Here is a 23978-nt window from a genome sequence, read left to right as displayed (position 1 = left end):
TTTTCCCTGAAAGCAGGGTCATAGATGGACAGGGTTAAAAAAGAGCTTCTGGCATATTGGGCTTCATAAATCAAAGTATTGAATACAGGAGCTGGGATGTTATGGTAATGCTTCAGATTTGATGAGGCCAAACTTGGAGTACTATGTGCAGTTTTTGTCACCTAACTACAGGAAAAATATCAATGAGGTAGAAAGAGTGCAGAGAAGATTTTCTAGAATGTTCAGATTTCAGATGTATTGTCAGAGTACATTCATGACATCACATACAACCCTGAGATTCCTTTTTCCTACGAGCGAGGCAGAATTACCACTACCCATTAGTGCAAAAAATAAACAGTACACAGCGTAAACATGTAAACAAAGAACTGTAAATTGATAACGAATGTAAACAAACTGACTGTGCAATCCAGAGAGAATAAAAAAGAAAATCAATAAATGCACAAATAAGGGTCCTTAAATAAGTCCCTGATTGAGTTTGTTGTTGAGGAATCTGATGGTGGAGAGGGAGAACCTGGTGGTGCGAGTCTTGTGGCACCGATACCTCTTTCCTGATGGCAGCAGAGAGAACTGAGCGTGTGCTGGGTGATGTGGATCCTTGATGATCACCACTGCTGCTCTCCGACGGCAGCATTCCCTGCAGATGTTCTCAATAGTGGGGAGGGTTTTGCCTGTGATGTCCTAGGCTGTGGCCTCTACCTTTTGCAGGGCTTTACGCTCAGGGGCAATGGTGTCCGTGATGCAGCCATGATCACCACACCAGAATTTCTGGTGTCATAGCAAACCTCCACAAACTCCTGAGGAAGTAAAGGCACTGATGTGATTTCTTCTCAATATCATTGGCATTGCCCAGACTTCAGGAACTGAGTTACAGGGAAAGGTTAGACAGGTTAGACTTTATTCCCTGCAATGTAGAAAAATGAGGGGAGATTTGATAGTCATTTAAAATCAAGGGGAATGGACAGAGTAAGTGTAGATCAGCATTTTCCACTGAGGGTAGGTGAGTTACAAACCAGAGGACACTGGGGTAAGAGAGAAAGGGGAAAAGTTTAGCGGGAACTTCTTCAAACAGAGTGTGGAATGAGTTGTCAGCTGAAGTGGTGAATGCGGGCTCAATTTTAACATTTAAGAATTTGGACAGTTACATGGATGGGAGGGGTATGGAGGGCGATGGGGCTGGGTGCAAGTCATTGGAACTAGCAGAAAAATGGTTCTGCACAGATTAAAAGGGCTGAAGGGGCCTGTTTCTGTGCTGTAACGTTCTGTGGTTCAAAGCAGAATGAAAGGAGGCACCAGCAGGGAAGACGGCAGAGCAGCAATGGATGGAGCTTCTGCAAAAAATGGTGAAGGTGCAGGATAAATACAGACCAAAAAAGTGGAAATATTCGAATGGAAAAATGTCACAACTGTGGCTGACAAGAGAAGTCAAAGCAAAAAAAGAAGCAAAGATTATTGGGATTGGGAAGTTTTTAAAGAAGGTGACTAAAAAACTCATGACGTATTTGAAAGTCGCCTAGCAAATAATATCAAAGAGGACACAAAAAGTTTTTTGAAGTATATAAAGAGTAAAAGAGAGGTGAGAGTGGATGTAGGACCACTAGAAAATGACACTGGAGAAATAATCATGGGAGACAAGGAGACGGTAGAGGAATTAAATAAGTATTATGCATCACTGTGGAAAATACCAGCAGTGTGCCAGATGTTGAACAGTATCAGGGAAGTGATTGCCGTTACAAGGGCCGTTAATGGGCTAAGAGTGGATTAGTCTCCTGGACCAGATGGATTGCACCCTCAGGTTCTGAAAGGAGCAGTAGTAGAGATTGTGGAGGTGTTGGTCATGGTCTTTCAGACATCAATAGATTCTGGCCTAGTCCCAGGGGACTGGAAAATTGCAAATGTTACTTCACTATTCAAAAAGGGAGAGAGACAGCAGAAAGTAAATTATAAGCCGGTTTTGCCTGAAGATGTTGGAGTTGAGAGTAAAAGATGAAGTTACGCATGACAGGGACATGACAGGATGGGCTAAAGCTTGCTTGACCAACCCATTGGAATTCCTTGTGGAAGTGACAAGCCAGCTGGATAAGGGAGACGCAATGGATGTTGTGGTGGATGTTGTGTATATGGATTTTCAGAAGGCCTTTGACAAGGTGCCGCACGTGAGCTGATTTAACAAGAGCCCACGATATAAGAGGAAACATACTCGAGTGGGCAGAGCATTGGCTGATTGGCAGGAAGCAGTGGGAATACGAGGATCACCGTCTGATTGGTTGCCGGCTGCGAGTGATGTTTCACAGGGGTCGGTGTTGGGGCCACTCTTTTTTATGTTGCAGGTTACTGATTTAGATTATGGAATGGATGGCCAAGTTTGTAGATGATACGAAGGTAGGTGGAGGAGCAGGTGGTGTGGAAGGAACAGGGAGGCTGCAGAAGGACTTGGACAGGTTCGGAGAATGGGCAGAGAAGTGGTAACTGAAATACAATGTTGGAAAGTGTTCGGCCACGCACTTCAGTAGAAACATAAATAGGTAGACCAATTTTTAAATGGAGAGAAAACTGAGAATACCCTAATGCAAAGGGACCTGGGAGTCCTCGTGCAGGATGGCCAGAAGGCAAACCTGCAGGTTGAGATGGTGGTGAGGAAGGCAGATGCAGCGCAGGTATTCATTTCAAGAGGAATAGAATGTAAGAGTGATGTTGAGGCCTCACTGGGAGGATTGTGAGCAGTTTTGGGCCCCTCATTTCCGGGGGGCAGTGCTGATTTTTTAGGTGCCAGAGCTCATCATAGATGGCGACAAGGAAGTCTTGTGTGACCTGACCTTGGTGGCCACGATGTTGTACATGGCGTTGTATAGTTGAGAGTGAAAGGTAGGATGAGTAAGGAGGACAACTGGTCGTGCCACCCGGAGCAGCCTCGTGAAGTGCCGGATATTGTGTAATAAAACAATAAAACAATCTTGAATCTTGACCCTTGCCCTTTAGAAGGGAACATAAAAGGAGCTGGGGTAGCCTTAATGTTAACATCAGAATGAAGGCAATCAGGGTAAGACCACAGCACAGAACAGAGAAACCGGGTATTGGTCCTTGCATCAAGAGGCTCTTTCAAACTGTCATGCAAAATGGCGTTAACTGGGCAATTAGTGCCCCAGTTAGAAAGGGTCTGGCCTGGTCAACCCCTTCGGAATCCAACCGGGTCCCTGACCTACCTCTGAGGTAGTCAGGGAACCCACTTAAACTTGCATATTGAAATAAAAAAATGGCCGACCCGCTTATTCCGGTGACGTCAGTGCTTGCGTAACCGGGCAGCCAGCATCCGAACATCCGCGCGTACTTCCGGTGAGTACGTGACACATCATTGCGGGGGTGGGATCCCCCTTAAATCGCTGGGTGGGCCACTTAATGGGTCAATCCCCCTGCAGCTTAAAAAGTGCTTCCAGCACCTTTGCCCCAGTAATCGCACTCAGGTCCCAGGAGGGCGACCCAGGTGCTTCAGTTTAAAAGAGGTAGATTTGTCTTCAGATGTTCAACTGGAATCGTATGTGTCTCCAGGGAGACCGTAATTAGAGGAGCATGAAGAAAGGTTGTAATGATAGTTCATTGGATGGCTTCTTGTACGACAAGGTTGTTTTGTCAGCAGAGATTATACAGACTGCCAACACTCAGAAGAATAAGAAACGCGCAGATTACGGGGTAGATGCAGAATGTTTAAGGTTGGGTTGTAAAGAAATGCTGATCATTTCAAGGACCAGCCTTTCAGGACAGAAATGAGAAGAAATCTCTTCACTAGAACCTGCCACATCCTAGAAATTCTCTCCCTAACAGTACCTCAATGAGGGAGTCCAGAAAAGGCCAAGATCTACAGATCATTGCAGGTTCAGGGAACCATCGGAGATGGGATCAGCACAGTTAAAGGGAGGAAAAAGTTGAGGGGGAGAAAGGGAAAGAGGGAGGTAGAGAGAGAGAGAGTAAAAGAGAGAGAGAGAGAGAGAGGTAGAGAGACAGAGAGAGAGAAATAGGAAAAGACAGAGAGAGACAGAGAGAGAGATAGACAGAGAGAAAGAGGAAAAGAGGGAGAGAGAGAGAGGAGGGAAGAAGGGCAAGGAGAGAGAGAAAACTAGGCTGTGGAGGAAGAACTTGCAAAGTGCCGGTAGTAGTACAACCTCCTCCTGCCTCAGTGATTCTGTGGGTAAAGGGAGGGAGGATAAGGGCCCAGCAAAGGCCACGATGGGTTTAAATGACCTTCCCCTCTGTTCTGAGGGGGTGTCACTACCAATCCACCACTGTGTATTGCCTCTGCCCCACAATTTAGTGCATTTGGCCGCCATCAAACTCATGCCTAGATAAATAATGTCTCAGGGGCGTTGTTGGAGCTCCTGTAACGGCAACGTTACTACTGGTGTGGACCCGGGGAGAGTGGAGACACAGCGCTCCCGTGGAATCCAACCATCCAGTCCGACTGCCGTCAGGTTTTTAAAGGAGCGGTGGTGGTTTATTTTAAAGTCCTGCAATTGTGGGGTCTGGGGCTCAAGATGGCGGTGTCTGTACCCGGCAGTGGCCTCAAGTGGTTGCAGACTCCAGGGAAGCAGAGGACTGGCACAGGGGATCAGAAAACAGGGAGACTATCCCCCTCCCAACCCCCTGTTTGAGAAGGAGAAGCAGAGGAGATGACCCACGGCAGCGGGCCAGCGACCGGCTCCGAGGATAAAGAACACTCAAGGCTGTTTTGGTGACTCGAGGCGAGGAACCCTTGCAGGCTGCGGCTGCTGGAGACAGGCTCGAGACTTGGCAGGACGGGGGTACCAGGTATCGGATCAGGGACGCGAGAGAGTGCTGATGATGTCAGAGGTTTGGGTCTGGAGCTCAGGTTGCCGCTGGTTTGGACTAAAGGCTGGAGGTGAATCCACTGATGGTCAATGACTCTGGGGGGGGTGGGGTGGTGGGGGGGGGGAAATCCTTTGCTTCTCTTTCTCTAACTGTAATTCCCGCTTACTGCAAATCTCTAAAGTCTGCCTTACGGTCGACTAAAGGAAATTTTGTGTAATATCACATTTTCTGTTTTATTACATGACAATGAAGGAATCCTGGAAACGTGCTCATACTTGTGGTGCTGGAGGTACTGCCCGTGTTCCACTGTCCTCGTTGTATCCCATCCTGGAATGGGCTTTGGGGGATGAATCTTGGGTTAGCTTCATACACTCCACACTCTGCACTCTCCAGGACGTCCTGTGGCCGCGCAGGAAGGGTGATCTCCATCTCTAAGTAGCCATCACAGGAGTTATGTTTTAATACACTTGACATACAGAGGAGATCATATCGGACATGACTCTGGGATTAAAAAACAAACACGGTGCAACCAAGCCTGTAGGAACTGTCCTACAATTACAATTGCACATGATGCCTAATGATTATTCGACATCGAGTTAATTGGTCACATTTAGTAAAAAATACCACCTGAAAACACAAGCCCCTTTTGCCAGTGATCCCGGGAATCAAACACCAATCAGCCTTTAAAGTGCCAAGTGTGAAAGCAAAATCAGCTTACTGCCGGCGGGATATGACATCATCTGATTGATGGCCTCGACCTCCAGTACAATCCCCGGCGTCGGTAGATGCCAGCGTTGCAGTCAGGCAAGTGTGAAACGGGTAATTGTATTGTGGGACTGGAATGACCCAAGTTTTATGTGTGAGTGCAGGAAGAAAAGATTAAAATGAAGGTATAAACTTTGCCGTGAGAAAGTTGCAGTGGGAGAGAGAGAGGAAATAATTAGCAATAAACAGCAAGAGCGGACAATTTTTAAACAGCGTGGGAAAATTGGTAGCACTGTAGCACACAATTTAAAAAGACCATGGAGAGAAAGCAATGGCGGACTGTGGTGATGCACCACTAGCCGACTGCAGGGGGCGACCTGCAGAAGAGCACTGGAGGACAAGGCAATACCTGGTTGGCTGTCAATCACCCTCCGGGATATAAGCCAGATCCAGCCCCTCGAGATCAGTCTCAGAGCCAGCACAGCCACTCTCACAGCCAGCTCTGTGGGTTTATGTTGAATAAAGCCTGTTGAACAGATGTTATTTTTTGTGTCTGCTTTCTGTTCAATAGCGCAACACAATTTATTCAACATAAAATTTGAAACTGTAATGGAGAAGCTCCTGAATGTCGGGAGCCTCGATCGAAGTCGACCACGCCATCCGGAAGCACAAGCAGACTTCGAAATCTGGAAGCACACAGTCGAAGCAGTAATCGAGGCACATGCTGACGACATCCTAGACTCCAACAGGAAAAGGTTCGTCTTACTCCACTCGAAGCTGGGTCCCCTAGCTTTCCAGGCCATCAAAGACTGCACAAGTACTCTGAACACCCAAGAAACCATATGTGAACCTCCCACAAACATGCTCTTCGCAAGGAACCTTCTGAGTGTTCGTGATCAGCTGCCCGGAGAGACGGCCAAGTCCTACCTGCGACCACTATGTGAGTTAGCCCGACTGTGTCTCGCAGAACCCGGAGTGTACAAAAGGGAGGTTGAAAGGCTGATTAGAGACACCTATGTCTGGGGTCCATGCTCAAGAGCCGTCAAGTAGAAGCTGCTGGAGGACAATATCTACTCCCTGGCCAAAACAGTGGAGGTCGTCTGAACCCTGGAGGCAGCAGCCCTGCACACCAAAGCATTTGACTCCAGGTTTCCCCAGGTCTCTACGTGGTCAGCACAGACAGCAGCTGTGGCCCAAAATCACACAGTGGACAAGAACATTGCTGCTGTGGGCGCCCCACGGCCTTGTAAGTACTGTGGGTCCCAGTGTGGGTCAGATCGACGATCGCACCAAAACTGCCCGGCCAGAAATCAGTACCTTTCAAGATGTGGCAAGAAAGGCCACTTCGCTAAGGTATGCCTTTCAAAGCCCGCCAGCAGCTCAGCAGCCCTCTATGACCAGTCCCCCTTCTACTCGGTCTCCGCCACGTGCGATTGCCGGGCGACGCCATTGCCCTCGCAGTAACATTAAGCCTCCCCAACCTCGGCAGCACTACTTCCAGCCTTGCCAGCAACAATCGCCGTGTGAGCACCATACGCCCAGACCAGCCCTCGATCTCGCCGCCCTGCTAAGATGCCATGTCTGCAGACTACAATGGCGTTACTTCCGGTCCACGGAGTGACGTCACTTACACTGCCCGCAATGATGTTACCAGCGCTGACAGCGTGATGTCACTTCCCCCGGTGCAACCAGTGCAAAGGCCAACTTTGCCGCTGCCATTTTGTGCCAGGCAGGCACAGACACTACAGCCACCCGGGACCTCCCAGGCCTACAACGAGCACAGCACCGATGACGATGTGGTCAACATGGGTGCTGACTAGGCCACCCTACCGGCGCACCCCACACCTCCGGATGCAGCTGATTGCCACATACTGCACTCCACACCTACGGAGAACACTGGCCATGACTCGCCTCCGCCATCGGACAATCGGACAATAACGACTCGGACCCCGAGATGGTCCTAGTGGCCATCACACTGACCAGAGACATCCCTCATGGCCTCAGGCACTCCATGATGTCAAAGTCAATGGGCAGGTAACGAAGTGCCTAATCGACAGTGGCAACACCAAGAGCTTCATTCACCTGAACATGGCTCACTCTCTGAAACTCAAAATCCACCTCACCACCTTCTCTATCGCCTTCGCTGCCCAGGACCGAACTATTAATACCCTCGGGTGTTGCTAGGCTGATCTGAATGGGGGGAGGAGACATACACTGGGTTCAGGCTCCTGGTCATGCCCCAACTCTGCACTCCAGTCCTCCTGGGCATAGACTTCCAATGCCTCCTGCAGAGCATCACCCTCGCCTTCGGGGGGGCCCCTACCTCCACTCACACTCCACAGTGCCCCGGCCGACCTGCGGCCTCTCCACACTGCGCATTGCCCCTCCCACCCTCTTCTCACACCTCACGCCAGACTGTGAGCTGATAGCTGCCAGAAGTAGGTGCTATTGCGCTGCGGACAGACTTCATCAGGGCAGAGGTTCAACGGCTTCTGGCAGAAGGTGTCATGGAGCCCAGCAACAGCCCTTGGAGAGCCCAAGTCCTGATGGTCAAAGGGGGTAGCAAGCCGAGGATGATCATGGATTACTGCCAGACCATCAACCGGTACACCCAACTGGACGCCTACTGTTTACTGAGGATAGCTGACATGTTCAACGAGATAGCCCGCTACAGGGTCTTCTCTACGATTGACCTGAAGTCGGCCTATCACCAACATGGCATCTTAGCAGGGCGGCACTGGCGAGGTCGAGGGCTGGTCTGGGCGTATGGTGCACACATGGCGATTGTTGCTGGCAAAGCTGGAAGTAGTGCTGCCGAGGTTGGGGAGGCTAGATGTTGCTGCGAGGGCAATGGCGTCGCCCGGCAATCGCACGTGGCCGAGACCGGGTAGAAGGGGGACTGGTCATAGAGGGCTACTGAGCTGCTGGTGGGCTTTGAAAGGCATACCTTAGCGAAGTGGCCTTTCTTGCCACATCTCGAAAGGTACTGATTTCTGGCCGGGCAGTTTTGGCGCGATCGTCGATCTGACCCACACTAGGACCCACAGTACTTACAAGGCCGTGGGGCGCCCACAGCAGCAATGTTCTCGTCTAAACGTATATAATGTACATACGTTTGGGGCTTTGTAGAACATGGAGTGTAACCTCCCCCACCAGGGACAATTTTAAAGAAGGGGGTGAATGTGGTGATACACCACTAGCCGACTGCAGGGGGTGACCTGTGTACCTGCAGGAAGAGCACTGGAGGAGAAGGCAACACCTGGCTGGTTGTCAATCAGCCGACCTGAATGGACCAAGCCCCACCCGGTCGGCTGCCAATCACCCTCTGGGATAAAAGCTAGATCAAGCCCCTCGAGGTCAGTCTCAGAGCCAGCTCTGTGGAAGTTTGTGTAGAATAAACCCTGTTGAACAGACTTTATGTTTTGTTTCTGCTTTCTGTTCGATAGCGTTGCACACTGACCTGACTTCCCAGAATTCTGTGCAGCAGAGAAATCTCTCTATGAATACTCCATGTATGCAGCCGGGCATACAGCCCTTTCTCTGCTTCATGGAATTCTAGGAGGGCAGGTCCGCCATCGCTTTTTCCCCCATGCCATTTATAACTCGTACGCGATAGTACTACCAATGTTCCCACACTATATAAATTGAGCACTACAGCACTACAAACTTTCTCACCGTGTTTAAAAATTGTCCGCTATTGCTATTTATTGCTAGCACTTTCCCACGCTTAGAAAGGTTTATATAGGTTGACACAACAACAAGGGCTGAAGGGCTCATATTGTGATGTACATAAAGCTTAATTACATTATAATTAGGCATGATTAATTTTGTTCAAATATTAGATCATAATACATTGATCAGGATTTAGGGCAGGCTCACCATCCCTCAATGCGTCATGACATCACCGGTAGAAGGTAGAACCAAGGCTCCTTGCAAGTGTAAAAGTATTCACTATCCCAGTTAGGAGTGGTCAAGTGTGAAAAGCCAAACCCCCCACCCCACCCAGCCAGTTTAGTGGGATGCAAGTGTGAAAGGGGCTACAGAGCTGCTGGGGGAACTCAGTTGGTGTTGCAGCATTGAAAGACCAATTACTGTTCACCAGGCCTGAGCCCTTCTTTATACCTTGAAGAAAGCCTCAGGCCAGAAATGTTGGTTGTATATCTTTACCTCATGGTCGCTATGAAACGGCTGAGTTCTTCCAGCATCTCGGTGTTTTTATTACGATCACAGGGACTGCGGACTTTCGAGTTTCACTGTGGATCACTGGGTCACCAAGCCAGCCTCAACTCCATTGGCAGCTCCCTTACCCTGCCTGAGGCTGTTAATCGTCTATTGAAAACACTTAATGCAAGTTGTCATTTTTGTTGGTTTCAAGGTCATTGCAACTGAGGCGTGAACAGTTCATGAGCTTCTCTGCAACAACACCTGGTGGTTGTGACCTTTCTCCCTTATTTACATTTAATCCCAAAATGGTGCCGGGGTTCTTACAAAGTCCGTTGCCTCTCTTGGATCCTTAGAAACCTTTCTTGCCCCCCCACCCTCACTATTTTCAGCTTTGCTGAGTGAAGGAGGGTAAACTCGATCCCTTTTTGCTCTTTATAACCGGGTCATATTCCCTCCTGCGTTTCAATAGCGCCCACTGGGTAGAATAAAACCTTCTCCCCTCCTCATATTCCACCCCAGTCTTCACACCCACCACTGCCACCCGTAAAATCCTCTCTCTACCCTGGTAGTGAAGGAGTCTTGGCCCCGGGCAGGGGCTGGGGGAGTGAGAGACTGGTGGGCCCATTCTATTCATAGATTATTTCCAATTTGTTCCTTCCTCAGTGTATCTGGGATCACTTTTTCAGGAACTTCACCATGTCTCTCCCCTCCTTCCCCTTCCCCCCCACAATTCCTCCTGCTGATGCTTTCTAAGGTATCTACCACATCTTTACCCCATCCTTTTCCCATCCATCCATTTTGCTCTCTCTCATCCAATCTTTCTCCCACTCCCTCAATTCTCTCCTCCGTTTCAGAAACCATTTCTGTCAGGTTCTCCAGCCTTTCTTTGATGCTCACTGCCCTGGAACCAGTGTCTTCAAAGTTCTTTTTATCTGGCCAATGGCCTCCAGTATCTCTCTGGCAAGAGACATCATGCCCTCTGCCCCCTTTATCTCTCTTTCACCTCCCTGTAATGTCCTTATTTTACTCCCTCATTCTTCATCTTCCTCCAGCTCGCTTTCCGGCCCCAGGCCGTCCTGCCGTGGTATTTTCATGCCAGATTCCCTCTGGCCGTGCTGCTCCTGGAGTCCTCCAGGCCCGACACCTCGAATGCCTTCTGACGCCTCAGAGTCGACCTCTTTGCGCCCGTTGGTTGGAGCGGCCTTACCAGTTAAGTCCTTGTCTTTAATTTTATTTTGCTTCCAGCCCGCAGGGTCTTTCTCTCCACCACCACCAGCATCGCCCCCAACTCCACTTCGATTTGGCTCCCCCGATCTCCTGCGCCCAACAGCGCTTCCATCGTCACCCGCGTCGCTGTCAGCTCCTCCTCGACTAGGCCCCCACGACCTCGGGCCTCCGCGTCTCCCGCACCCAACAGCTCTCTCACCGCTTTGGTCGCATCTTTCCCCCTGGCCCCCTCGAGATCCACCCATATCGGGGCCATCCAGTCTCTCCCTCCTGGGCGATTCCCGTTCCCTCAGGAAGCTTCAGGGCTTCACTGCTCCTGCCGCCGACACCCCGCTAGGCCCCAGGTCGGCCTCTCCACCTCCACCACGTGGTGAGTCTCTTCCTCTGTCCTGCCTCTTCCTTCTTTTTCCCATCTTTTTGTTCTTTCCCTTCTCCCTCTTTCATATTCTTTGCTCAGAGAGTGATGGGAGTGTGGAATGAGCTTCCAGCTGAAGTGGTGAATGCAAAAGAATTCATATCCTTGGTTGTCTTCCTTCTTTTTGAGTCTTTTTATTTTGGGAGATCTTCTTGTATCTATCCTTTATTCTCTTTTCCTCGGGGAGCTCTTGGGTCACTTTACAAGCCTCTCGCTGCCATCTTGGATCTCTCGAAATTATGCCCTCTCACTCTAGACTCTCCCACCACTGGAAACTACCTTTCTACATTGACTCTGTCCACAACTTTCAATATGTTTCAATGAGATTCCCCCTTATTTTCCTAAATTCCAAGAGCTGTCAAACACTCTTTATATGATAACCCTTTCATTCCCAAAATCATCCTTGTGAACCTCCTCTGAACCCTCTCCAACGTCAGCATACCCTTTCTTAAATGAGGAGCCCAGAACTGCTCACAATTCTCCAAGTTAGATCTCACCAGTGCCTTATAATGTCTTCGAACTCACCTTGATGTTTGCCGGCCCGTCCTTTCATGTTCTGTCTACGCGTGATACTGTCGCGCAACTTCTTCAGGTTTTCCTAGTGGGCAGAAAGACACAGTCAGATCTCCCTCCCAGGATTAACGAGTACCCCAGTTCTCACTGTCCCTTCCCCAGCGTGCAGGGGTCATTGATGGAAGGGACAAAACAATGTCTCGCCAATAAAAACAGAAGGTCTTCTAGCAAGGCAGCTGGGGAAAGGAGAAAGGAGTTAATCTAATGATTGATCTAAAGAACCATAGAACAAAACAGGCCCCTTTGGCCCATTTAGTCTTTGCTGAACCTGTGATGCACCCAGTCCATACCTCTCCCATCCATGAATGCCCAAATTCTTCTTAAATGTTAAAATTGAACTCGCATTCACCACTTCAGCTGGAAGCTCATTCCACACTCCCATCACTCTCTGAGCGAAGAAGTTCCCCCTCAATCTTCACTCTGAACCCGTGTATCTCACCTACCCTCAGTGGAACAAACCTATTTACATTTACTCTGTCTATCCCCCTCATAATTTTAAACACCTCTATCAAAACTCCCCTCATTCTTCTGCACTCCAGGGAATAAAGTCCTAACCTTCTTTAAATATAAATTTTAATTTTTAAAATTTAGACACACAGCATACGTTAACATTTCAGCCCAGAGACTGTGCCGCTCAATTTACACCCCTGGTACGTTTTTGAATGGTGGGAGGAAACTGGAGCCCCCGGGGAAAACCCATGCAGACACGGGGAGAATGTACAAACTCTTTACGGACAGTGGAGGATTCAAACCCCGGTCCCAATCGCTGGCACTGTAAAGGTATTGTGCTAATCGCTATGCCAACTGTGTGGCCACGACCTGTTTAATCTTTCCCTGTAACTCAGTTCCTGACATCCGGGCAACATCCTAGTAAATCTTCTCTGCACTCTTCCTATCTTATTGATATCTTACTGACATTTCAAAGATAAAGACACCCAACCAACACAAGTTTGAAGTTGGCGAGAAAGTGAGGAGGGACATCAGGAAGACAAAGAAAATCTGGAGGAACTCAGCAGGTCCTGCAGCGTCCATCAGAGGTAAAGGTATATTACCGACTCTTCAGGCCAGAACCCTATAAGCAAAAAACAGGAAGGCATCTGAATAAAGGCAGGGGAGAGAAAGGGAAGGGGGGAAATGGGAGGGAGCGGAGTACAGACCAACAGACAAGAAGTGTGCATTGGATATGATTTTGTGACGAGTCTGAGGAGATTTGGTTCGTCACCGAACACTCTCGAAAACGTCGACAGGTGGCCGGTTGCATCCCTGCCTGGTACGAAGGCACCAATGCTCAGGACAAGAATAAACTCCAGAGGGTTGTTAACGTGGCCTGCAACACCATGGCCACTCCATCGAGAACATCTACATGAGGCGGTGTCTTCAGAAAGCAGCCTCTATCCTCAAAGACCCACCACCATCAGGGAGCCTGAAGGCGAGCACTCAGCGGCACAGGGACAGCTTCTTGCCTGCCACCATCGGATTCCCGAATGATCAATGAACCACAGACCACTGCCTCACTTTGATTTTTCGTGTGCTGTTTTTATTTATTGTTGTAAGATGGTTTATAGAAATGTTTGCCCTGCGTTTCTGCCACAAAACAACAAATTTTGTGACTTGCTCACGACAATAAATTCTGATTCTGATTCTCTGAAAGGAGCTGGAGGGAAAAGGGAAGAGAGAGACGGGTGGGGGGGGTGGAGGGAAGAAGATGATGGAGGAGGGGGGTGGGTTGGTTTTGGAGTAGGAGGGTGCCCAGGTGGAAGATGAGGTGAGAAACAGAGCTAGAGAAAAGGAGACAGGGGTGGGGGGGAAGATGGAAGGGGGAGTGGGGTGCTTGGTTTCAGTGCCCAGATGGAAGATGGGGTGTCTGGATACAGGAGGAATTAAGTCCCATTCATAAAAGGTAAAGTAATGCAGTGTTCTGAACGTGAGAGCTGGGGGCCTACCCCTCCCCTACATGTCCTCCCACCCTATCCAATTAACACCTTTTGTCAGTAGATCTGCACTTCTCCCACCCACCCACCACCCCCCCTCAACTTCTCCCGTGTTATTCCCTTTAATGCAGGCGCCTGCCTGCTTTGTACTCATTCCTTGAAGAAGGGCTCAGGCCAGAATATATCATCCCCCCTCTGGACGCTGGGAGACCAGCTGAATTTCTCCAAAACTTCCGTGTTTTTGACCACAATTACAGCGTCTGCAGACTTTCGTGTTTCTCTCCATTTCTTCCTTGACCAGAGTTCACCCCCCCCACCCCAGCCTCCTCGCCAGCACCCTCTTCCGCCTGTCTCAATTCACTCCCACGTTAAAAAGCTTCTCCTTCAACGCCACTCACTTCCTCCTCACAGAGAGGTGCTGTTGAATGAGGCTGCATGGTTTCATGTGGTCCCAGCCCTGCCTTGGACCTCTCCTTCACCTCACTGAGAATTAGTCCTGCTCTCATCCCAAAATCTCCTTCCTTAGCTGCTCGTGGATTTGTCAGCAAACAATGACCTCCTGCTGCTTCTCCCCATGAGACTCGCTCCATTCTCCCACCTTTGCTGCCCTGCAAATGACATAACTTTTCCTCATCTGTGTCCAGGGTCACACGGCCGATTCCCCTCCTGCTCACACCCTCTTCCCTATCAGGCCCTGCCCACCTGCCTATGCCATCCTTTCAATGTCCTCACCGAATGGCCCAGCGACACTGCCCCCCACTCCCATCCGATTCATTCCTCACCCACCATTGCCATCCCCAAGCACCCTGGCGGGTGTCCAACTCCAGGTAAATCATCCACTTGGAATGAGCTCAGTTTACAGCATTTGGCGTTCACCACATGGCCTCCTGTGCACCGAGAGCATGTCAAATGCAGGCTTTGTGGAATGTGGCCATGCACCCTCAAATACTGTAGGCCCCAAACAGAGGGCCTACTAAAACAGTAGGCCCCAAACCTACTCTTCTTTTGACAGAAAAGGCCACTCAGCTCATTTCCGTACACGTGCCCATGAAGGCAGCAGTGAGCACAAAGCCTTTACGGCGCCAGAGATGAGGACAAGGGTTCGAATCCTGCGCTGCCTGTAAGGAATTTGCACGTTCTCCCTGTGTCTGCGTGGGTTTTCTCTCGGGACTCTGGTTCCCTCCCACCAAAAGGTACTAGGGGCGTAGGTTAATTGAATGACACGGACATGTGGGCCAAAATGGCCTGTTACTGTGCTGTATGTCAAAATTTAACTCTCTTTTGCTCTTTCTACCTACACTAAAGGATAACTTCCACTTATCAATTAACCAGTATTTGAAATGTGAAGGGAACTGTAGCACCTGGAAACCTGTCCAGGGAGAACATGTAAACACCATACAGACATCACCCCAAGTCAGGATCGAACCTGGGCCCCTGGAGCTGAGGCACAACAGCGCTCACCACTGTGCCACAGTGCTGTGTCCCTGATAATGCTGCCATAATTCTGTGACCCTCCGCCACTCCGTCTCCTGCACTGTCCCAGTGAAGTTCAACGCAAGCTGGAAGAACAGCCCCACTCCCTCCAACTGGGCACAATGCAGCCTCGACACCGAATCCATCTTCTCAGAGTGTTTCTTGTGCTAGGCGCAGTTCTGCTGTAAGAACTACCATGAATAGACTGGGTACCGGGAAATGGGATGGTAGAGATAGGTCACGTGAGAGTTGGCACAGACACGACAGGTGGAAGGATCTGTAGTACCCCTCTAATTGGCACCAGGATCTTGCCACTTCCTCTCTACTTCCCGATTGTAGAGTCAAACAGCACGGAAACAGGCCATTGAACCCCAGCACATGTACTCCACCAGGGATTACCAAAAGTATCAACCCAATCCCTCAGTTCTTGGTCCAGGCAATTCAATCGTCATGACTCTTCTCAAATGTCGCCAGCGGCTCCGTAACCGCCTCTCATTCAGGGAGTGCATTTCAGGCTCTCACCATTCTCTGGTTCCCCCCAGAACACCTTGCCCCATTACCTGAAGCCCATGTTCATCTCCAGCAACTGATTTACCTAATCCCTCGTTATTTTATATCACCCCAAACGCGTCTTCTCTAAGACCCTTCAGCTCCTATCTCTCATCCTAACTGAACTGCTCCATGAGAGGGTAGGAGCAGAATTGGGCCACTCGGCTCATCGAGTCTTTTCTGCCATTTGAATCATGGCTGATGTATTTTTCCCTTGCCTTCCTTCGACAGCCTCACTAGTCAGGAACCCATCAACCTCCGCTTCAAACACACCCAATGACTTTGCCTCCGCAGAAACGAATTCCACAGACCCACAACCCTCTGGCTGAAGAAATTTCTCTGCAGTTCTGATCTCCAGCCCAGGCAACATCCTGGTCAGTGCCCTCTGCACCCCCTCCAGCCCCATCCTGGAGTGTGCCCAATGCAATGACGCACGGTTCTCCAGCTAATATCTGCCTGATGTTTTATAAATTTGGAACAGAACCTCCCTTCACTGCCCTGATTAATCTAGGGAAACCCCCTCCATATTCCTTCCTGACCATGTTATCCACCTGCATTGCCATGATCATAGAGTGAGACACGTCAGCCCCTCCTGCCCATGCCAACCAAAATATCCTCCCTATACCTGCCTACCTTTAGCCCATATCCCTCCAAACCTGTCCTATCCACATGTCTATCTATACGTTTCTGACACAACCTGCCTCAACCACCTGCACCATGCACCCTCTGCATAAAAATGTTACCCCTCAATTTCAACCTCTGCACTCTGGTTACCGAGCCCCCGACCCTTGCACACCCAGCTCCCTTTGTTCATCAATATTCCAACTTCCATTCATGCCTTATTAGTGGTCCAAGAAGATCCAGAGAGGTTCGATCCTTCCGGAGCAGAACCTGTGATAGGCCAGGGATAAGCAAAACCAAGAAGCTGCAGACGCTGGAATCTTCTACGAGCAAAACTCAGCAGCTCAGACAGCATCCAGGGGTAGAAAGGGCCAGTCGTCCTTTTGGGTCGGGAACTTAATTGAGACTAAGATAGAAAGGTGAAATTGTAAAATAAAGGGGGAAGGGGGGTGGGGGTGTGGCCCAGAGGTGATAGGGTGTGAGAGGTGGGGAGAGAGGTGAAGGAAAGGCCACTAGGTAGGAGAGGGGGAAGGGGAGAGATATTATGGGGGGGGGGGTGGGGGAGAAGTGTGGCAGAAAGAAACTAAAGAACGAGATTGGGGGGAGGATTCTAGTTGGAATACGAAGTGCTGTTACACCATGTCTGCCACTTGATCCCAGGTTGAGCAGAATTCCCTTTCCCAGAGAACTGCAGATGTTTGGAATGGCATTATCCCAGGAGGGAGACAGATGTTCACTCTCGGACCTCAGGCAAGGCCAAGATCGGGACACAAAAGGGATCCAGGGCCTCGGTTTGGGAATTAGTTGGAAAAGAGAGCAAGGCACAGGAGAGATGGTGGATAGGTACGGGCCCTAACACCCACCCCTGTGGAACACCACTCGCAGCTGGCAGCCAATCGGAATATGATCCTTGTTCTCTGCTCATTCTCCTAATCCCTCGACCCAACCTGGTCCTCCACCTTCCTTCATATCAGGAGCAAACTTGGCCGCAAAGCCATTCATCCCAATCTAAATCATTAACATACCACATAAAACGGAGCGGCCCCTTGCACTAATCCAACAGTAAATTCCCCCTTCACTTGGATCTTACTTCAGTTCTGGAAGATGCGACCACATGGCATCTACTGCTTGTGAACTTAACCAATTACATTACGTTAAAAAGAATTGGAGCAAAATAACAATTTAATCCATCAGGTGTTGACCCAACGCCAATGGGAATTGGCAGCAAGGCTCCCCCCCAACGGAAATACCTGCTGGAAGCGGAACGAGTCTGATCGGCGCTTCTGGTTCAGCTGCCACTCTTTGAACTGCAGCAGGGCTTCATCCACATTGATCATTTGCAGCTTCACCTGCTCCTGCAAGGTGATCAGCTGCCTCTGCCCAGGGGTCTTCATCCCCGCAAACGGGTCGTAGTCGCTGGATGGGGCTCTGGCCAGGGGCTTCTTCGAGCGTGGGGGAAGAGCTGGAAGAGAACATTGAGAGTCTTGCATTGAGGCTCCATCTTATCTACTCCCCCCCCTAACCTGGATCACCTCCATCCCAGACACAATCAGAGTCACGGAGACACAGACAGAGTTACGGAAATTAGGCAGAGTTACAGTCAGTGACGTGATGGAGACAAGCCCTCGGCCCAACTTGCCCACTGACCGAAACGACCCAACTGCCTGTGTTTGGCCCCTAAATCCATCCTATCTATGGATCAATCCAAATATTTCTTAAATGTGGCAGTCTCTGCCTCCACCACCCTCTGTGTAAAAAGGTTACCCCCCCCCCTCAACACCACCCCCTCAACTTTCACGTATCCTTTTGTTACCAATTCCTCTATTCTGGGCTGGAGACACTCGGCACCATTCCAATCTGTTCCTCTCGTGATTTTGTCCACCTCCATGTGGGATGGCCCCTCACCCTCCTGCTCTCCGAAAGCTCAGGCACCCCCGCACCTCAAGTTCTGGCAACATCCTCGTAGATCGTCTCTGCTCCCCCTGCACATCTTTCCCGGAGCACGGAGACCAAAACTGAACACAATCCTCCAAATGGGTCTGACACATCTGCAGCGTGACCTCCCAACCTCTACACTCCGTACTCTGAGTGATGAAGGTTTAAGTGCCAAAAGCCACTTGGACCACCCTATCTACCTGTGACACCACTTCTGAGGTACGATCCGAGATCCCTTTGCTCTACAACGCTACCCATTCACTGTGTAGGCCCTACCCACGTGAGACCTCCTTTGTTACACTAGAGGTTGATTCATCTTTCAAGAATCCTTCTAACTCTCCTCATCTAGAGCAGAATTAAAGCCGACAACTCTGTTTCCAGCCGTGTCCACACTCTGGTGTCAGATAGTAAATTTTTATTTTTTACATACGTAGATAGACATCACGGTAACAGGCCCTTTTGGCCCACGAGTCCATGCCCCCAATTAAACCCAATTCAGCTATAATCCTGGTACGCTTTGAAAGGTGGAAGGAAACCAGAGCGCCCGGAGGAAGCCCATGCAGCCATGAGGAAAATGTACAGACTCCTAACAGACAGCATGGGATACGAACCCGGGTCTCTGCTACTGTTTTAGCGTTGCGCTAACTGCTACACTTCGATAATAAAGGTAGACTCAAGTCTCACACAAACCCCAGAGCCATTTCAATTACACGAGGTGATCGTCATAGGTAAACCTGTCAAGGAGTCAGTGGGGCTCATCTTTGTAAAACTAGGGAGGAATGATCCATGAATTGATTGGTCTCTCCTGCTCTAAGCTCTGGTCGCGCCCCATTCCCCTCCCCAGATGTAGGTGTCTCCGATTGGCCACTCTGCTGCAGCACAAACCCCACTCCCCCTCCGCTTTAGCCACCCCTCTCGCCTCCAAACTGAGAAACACAAGGGCTGCAGACGCGGGATTTCCTCTCCCCGCCTTGTTGGTCCTTCCCGCTTGGTCAAAGTTTGAAGGTGAATGGAGGAAGAGGTCTGACGAGTGGGGAGGAATCATCGGCAGGTACCTGGGCCCTGGTATCCAGCTGCTGTGGAGTTCAGTGGCGAGATGTAAATGTTCTCCACTCTCTTCTCTTTACTGCAAAACACTGGAGCAAAAGACGTTTATTTCTAACAAATGTGGTCACGAGCTGTCAGAACCACCCCGTCCCTCACTTATTCTCTCTCTCTCTCTCTCTCTCTCTCTCTCACACACACATGCTTATTAACTCTCACCAATTCTGCACCATTCATGTACCCTTGGAATGTGGTCACAGAGATAACAGACAAACTCCATTGATGATGCCCAAGGCAAGGATCGGTCCAGAGCCACTGGAGCCATGTGACAGTAGCACCAATCCTCATCAGCTTTCTCAAGGCAGCAAGGCAAGCCACCGTGGCGACCCCCTCCTAAGGGCAGACAGCTCCCCTGTGCCCACCGCTCTCCACATCACCTCCCGTGGCCTCCAGTGCTTGGCGCATTATCTCACTTCTCAGTAAATAAACAGCACCAAAACCTACATAGGAATCGTTGACAAAGCTCGAGTGGCGTGTGTGAAACAGGAAAACCTCAAGACAAATTGCTGGAGGAACTCAGCAGGTCAAACTGGCCGAATGAAGATGCCCGACGCCGTCTTCATCACCTTCTGCTAGGCTCTGTAGAGACGAATCCCCTGTTTATCATGGCCACCCTCCACCTCTGACCATTCAGTCTGCGGTGTCCAAATCAAAGAGGTAAACTAAAAGCAAATCTGATATTCCAAGCTGTTTTCATCCTTTCCAATCACCTCAGCACTTCAACCCTCTTCAGTGAAGAGTTGTGCACTTTTACATTAGCTATTACAAATATTTCCCCCTAGTTAGTTAATCAGAGGGTGAAGGACTGGGGCGGAATGGGGAGATATTTTTTGGTTTCGGTTTACTGTGACCTGCAGTGGTGGAGGTAGAAGTCACCTAGATAGGGGACTTGCACTGAGAACAGAGGAGTCGAGTGAAAAGCTTATTCACTGAGCTTTCATAGCCACGGAGGGCCAACTGACCTCATTCTGTGCTGTCATATTTTTCTTTCTATATATATATATATATATATATATATAAATAAATATATATATTTAAAAAAACTTTCTCCAAAAATTCTTCCTAGACAAGAAGGAAAATATCAGAGGTAACCTGGTGAGGTAAGAGATTTTGAGCAGGTTTTGGGAGGTTTGCACTATCGGTGAGTTCAATACGTGCAGTTGTAACAATGGGGCCGTCAATTTATGTCCTTTATGTGGCAAAGGTAAAGATGCAGAACCAACGTTTCAGGCTCGAGCCCTTAGTTATGCACGTGAGGCCTGCCATTCCAATTGTACACAGTACCATGAATACACTGAATCATGGAGAGGTGTCAACTGCTGAATCTGTAGCTGGAAAAGTGACACTGTACTTGGAGCACTGTGTGCAGTCCTGGTCATCCAGCTGCATCATTAAACTGGAAAGGGTGCAGAAAAGATTCACCGGGATGTTCCCTGGACTGGCTGAGGAGAGACTGGGACTTTTCTCCCTGGAGCGTAGGACGCTAGGAGGACCTGATAGAGATTTGAGTTGGAAATCTAAAACTATAGATTTAAGGTGAGAGGGCAAAGTTTTTTAAAGGGGCCTGAGGGGCATTTTGTTTTGTAGTGAGAGTGGTGGTTACATGGGCTGAGCTGGTCAGAGGAAGTGAAAGATGCTTAAAATACCTTTAGAAAGTTTGGAAAAAGTTTAGAGAGATATGGGAGATGTGGAAGAAGGGGACTCGCTTGGACCAACAGCTTGTTCAGTGTGGAGAAGTTGAACCAGTTTCTTTTCGGTGTAACTGTATGACTATTCTGGAAGCCCATACATTATCTGATACAGTAAAACCTCTGGTATCCAGAATTCAAGAGACTGGCAATAAAATTGAGGAAAATAAATTTTAAAAAATTAAAATAGATAAGAATAAAATAATAGGTAAAAAAAATTGCATTTAAAATTGTAAAAGTAAATGTTCTCTGAAGAAACATTGGTGCAGATGGGTCCAAATATTCAGCCAGCGGAGGCCTTGGCTGGGCTTTGCTCGTAGCAAAGTTACGTGAAACAGCAATGGCGTTGCCCAAGATGAAGAGCTGGCTGATGGTGCTCGCCGTTGGGGTGAGTGATTCATTTTTGGCAAGTTAAATGAGGGCTGGGCTTGCACTGTCAATGACAGGATCCTGGAGAGTGTTGGGAGACAGTTGGACTTAAGGGCGATTAAATACACAGTTCCCTGAAAATGGGAGACATAGGATGCCAGTCCAGGGCATTGTGTAAGAGGACAACAGGTTACAACTGTGTAAGACATTGGAAAGGCCACATTTAGAGCATTATGTGATTGTCCAGAGAGAGGAAGAATTCATTAAGCAGAAAAGGGTGCAGAAAATATTCACAAGGATAGGCTTGAGTTGTAGAGAGAGGCAGGATAAGCTGAGGCTTTTCTCCCTCTGGAATGTAGGAGGCTGTGGGGGATATAAAAATAAATAATCTCATAAATCATGAGGGGAATCGATAAAGGGGAATGGTCAGTTATCTTCTCCCAGGGTAGATGAGTTTACAGTGAGAGACCAATTTGAAGAGAACCTGAGATCCAGGGTTTCTCACCCAGAGAGTGGTGGACGAGCTGCCAGGGGAAGTGGGAGGTAGGGGGGACACCAATGTTTAAAATACAGGTGCATGCATGTGAATGATTTGGAGGGGTCTGGGCCAAAAGCTGACAAACTGTACGGTCACCATCTACAATTATCAAGTTGGATGAGAATGGTTTGCGGGCGACACCGACGTTGATGGTGAACAGTGACCAAGTTAAATCACTTAAATCAACTGAGAAAGTAGGCCAAGGAATGGCAGGAGGCAATCAAGCTGCCATGGATGTGTTGGGCTTAAGGGCCTGTTTCCCCGCTGAATAATTGAGTATATGCCATCAACTGATCTGTTCTACCTCATCAGACGTATTCTGTCTGCCCCTCTGGTAGGGAGTACTTCAGCACGTTAATCCGAACGTGAGTGATAGAGGAAGCCAAATCAGTTCAGCGGGAATGGGGAGAGCTAGGATGTCATAGCACTAATCACAGAGCACCGATAGGATAGGGATTACTTAAAGTGGGATGTGGGTGGAAAGAAAAAGGTTGAGAACCGCTGGTCCAACCCTTCTGGCAGATATGAAAAGTCATCAACCTTTCTTAAATGTAGACATACAGCCCAGTAGAAGACCATTTCGACCCAATTACACCCCATTAACCACGACTCCCCCCCCACTATGTTTTGAACGGTGGGAGGAAACCAGGCACAGGGGAGAACGTACTAACTCCTTACAGACAGTACGGGATTCTAACCCCGGTCCCAATTGCTGGCACTGCGCTAACCAGGCCATGCAACAGATGTGACTTACTTGCTGCATTTCTCCAATATTATCTGTCCTTAATGCAGATTTACAGAATCTGTTTAATTTTCTTGTGTTTTTTTTCCTTTTGTGCAATAACACCGAGAGCATTTTGCGTTTTTAAGTCATGACAAGTGTTCAAAATAGCCACTGCTAAAACAAGCTTGTCACTGTCCCCTTCAGCAGGGCCACTGAGTTTTACAGCTCTGAGAAACCCGCTGAAGGAAACAAAACCTTTTGGAAAAAGGAAATGAAGAGAAGTTGCGATATTTCTCTGTAATCAAAGAATTATTCATAAATAACAGCAGCTCAAGTGAGAAGAAGTGGTCGATCGTCAGGTGACAATTTTGCAAGCAGAAGTCGCAGAGAATTTTCCATTGAGTTTCAATAAAGAAGAAACAGTAAATAAGGGGTACGTCACAACTGGCCACTGGTAAATGTCTACATTAACTTTGAACAGCCAATTTCCTTTTTCTTGTACTAACTGCAGCTGTGAATATTCCTTTATGTCACATTGTTTATCTAAATGCATATTTAGAAGCTTCAGGGAGGGCACAGGAGAGATTGACTGGGATGTTGGCTGGATCAGAGACCACGTCATATAAAGCAACAATGCCAGTGACTGAAGAATAAGAGGGTCTTTACAGAGGTGGATGGCTTAGATAGGGTGGAAGCCAGCATCTCTCTCCTGGTTGGGGGGGTGGGGGTGGGGGGGCGCAATAGCAAATGCCTGAGGGCATCTGGTTAAGGTGAGTGGAGAGAAGTTTGGGGAGATGTCAGGGGTGTTTTTTTTTTACACAGAGAGTGATGGGTGCCTGGAATGCATGGCTGGGGGTGTATGTTGTGTACATTATGTACCTGTTTGGCCTCAGTAAAGAAGAATTTCAGGCCTACATCTGGCATAACTTCAAACTTGACCTTGCTGGGCATGATTAAAACTATTCCAAAAATCCAAATGCACCAAATCTATTGGTCCCCTCCCACCCTCCCTCAACCCAATCTGATGTACTGGACACTTCCTCAAATACATCAGTCAATTCTGATTTTCCCTTCCTACATCTGTGCTGCCTTTCTCAAGCAAATTCATTTATTTCAACGTGATCCCTCCATGTTCCTAGCACTG

The 23978-nt window shown here is 48.9% G+C and overlaps 1 protein-coding gene across 6 annotated transcripts in view; it reads right to left on the bottom strand.

Annotated features, from left to right (window-relative positions):
• The window catches only part of pik3ap1 (phosphoinositide-3-kinase adaptor protein 1), a 141429-nt gene that overhangs the window by 11444 nt on the left and 106007 nt on the right, over positions 1-23978 (bottom strand). For 4 of the 6 annotated variants that reach the window (XM_069885834.1, XM_069885835.1, XM_069885837.1 and 1 more), the window contains 4 exons: positions 19467-19547; positions 17727-17938; positions 11855-11927; positions 5094-5249 (listed from right to left, as the gene is read on the bottom strand). In XM_069885834.1, coding sequence (XP_069741935.1) covers positions 5094-5249; positions 11855-11927; positions 17727-17938; positions 19467-19547 — 522 coding nt within the window. The remainder of the gene's footprint in view (positions 1-5093; positions 5250-11854; positions 11928-17726; positions 17939-19466; positions 19548-23978) is intronic. The other 2 variants (XM_069885836.1, XM_069885838.1) reach the window with 1 other exon arrangement.

Source organism: Narcine bancroftii, chromosome 6 (assembly GCF_036971445.1).
Source record: "Narcine bancroftii isolate sNarBan1 chromosome 6, sNarBan1.hap1, whole genome shotgun sequence".
NCBI classification, from domain to species: Eukaryota; Metazoa; Chordata; class Chondrichthyes; order Torpediniformes; family Narcinidae; genus Narcine; species Narcine bancroftii.
This window is presented reverse-complemented; position numbering and strand designations above follow the sequence as displayed.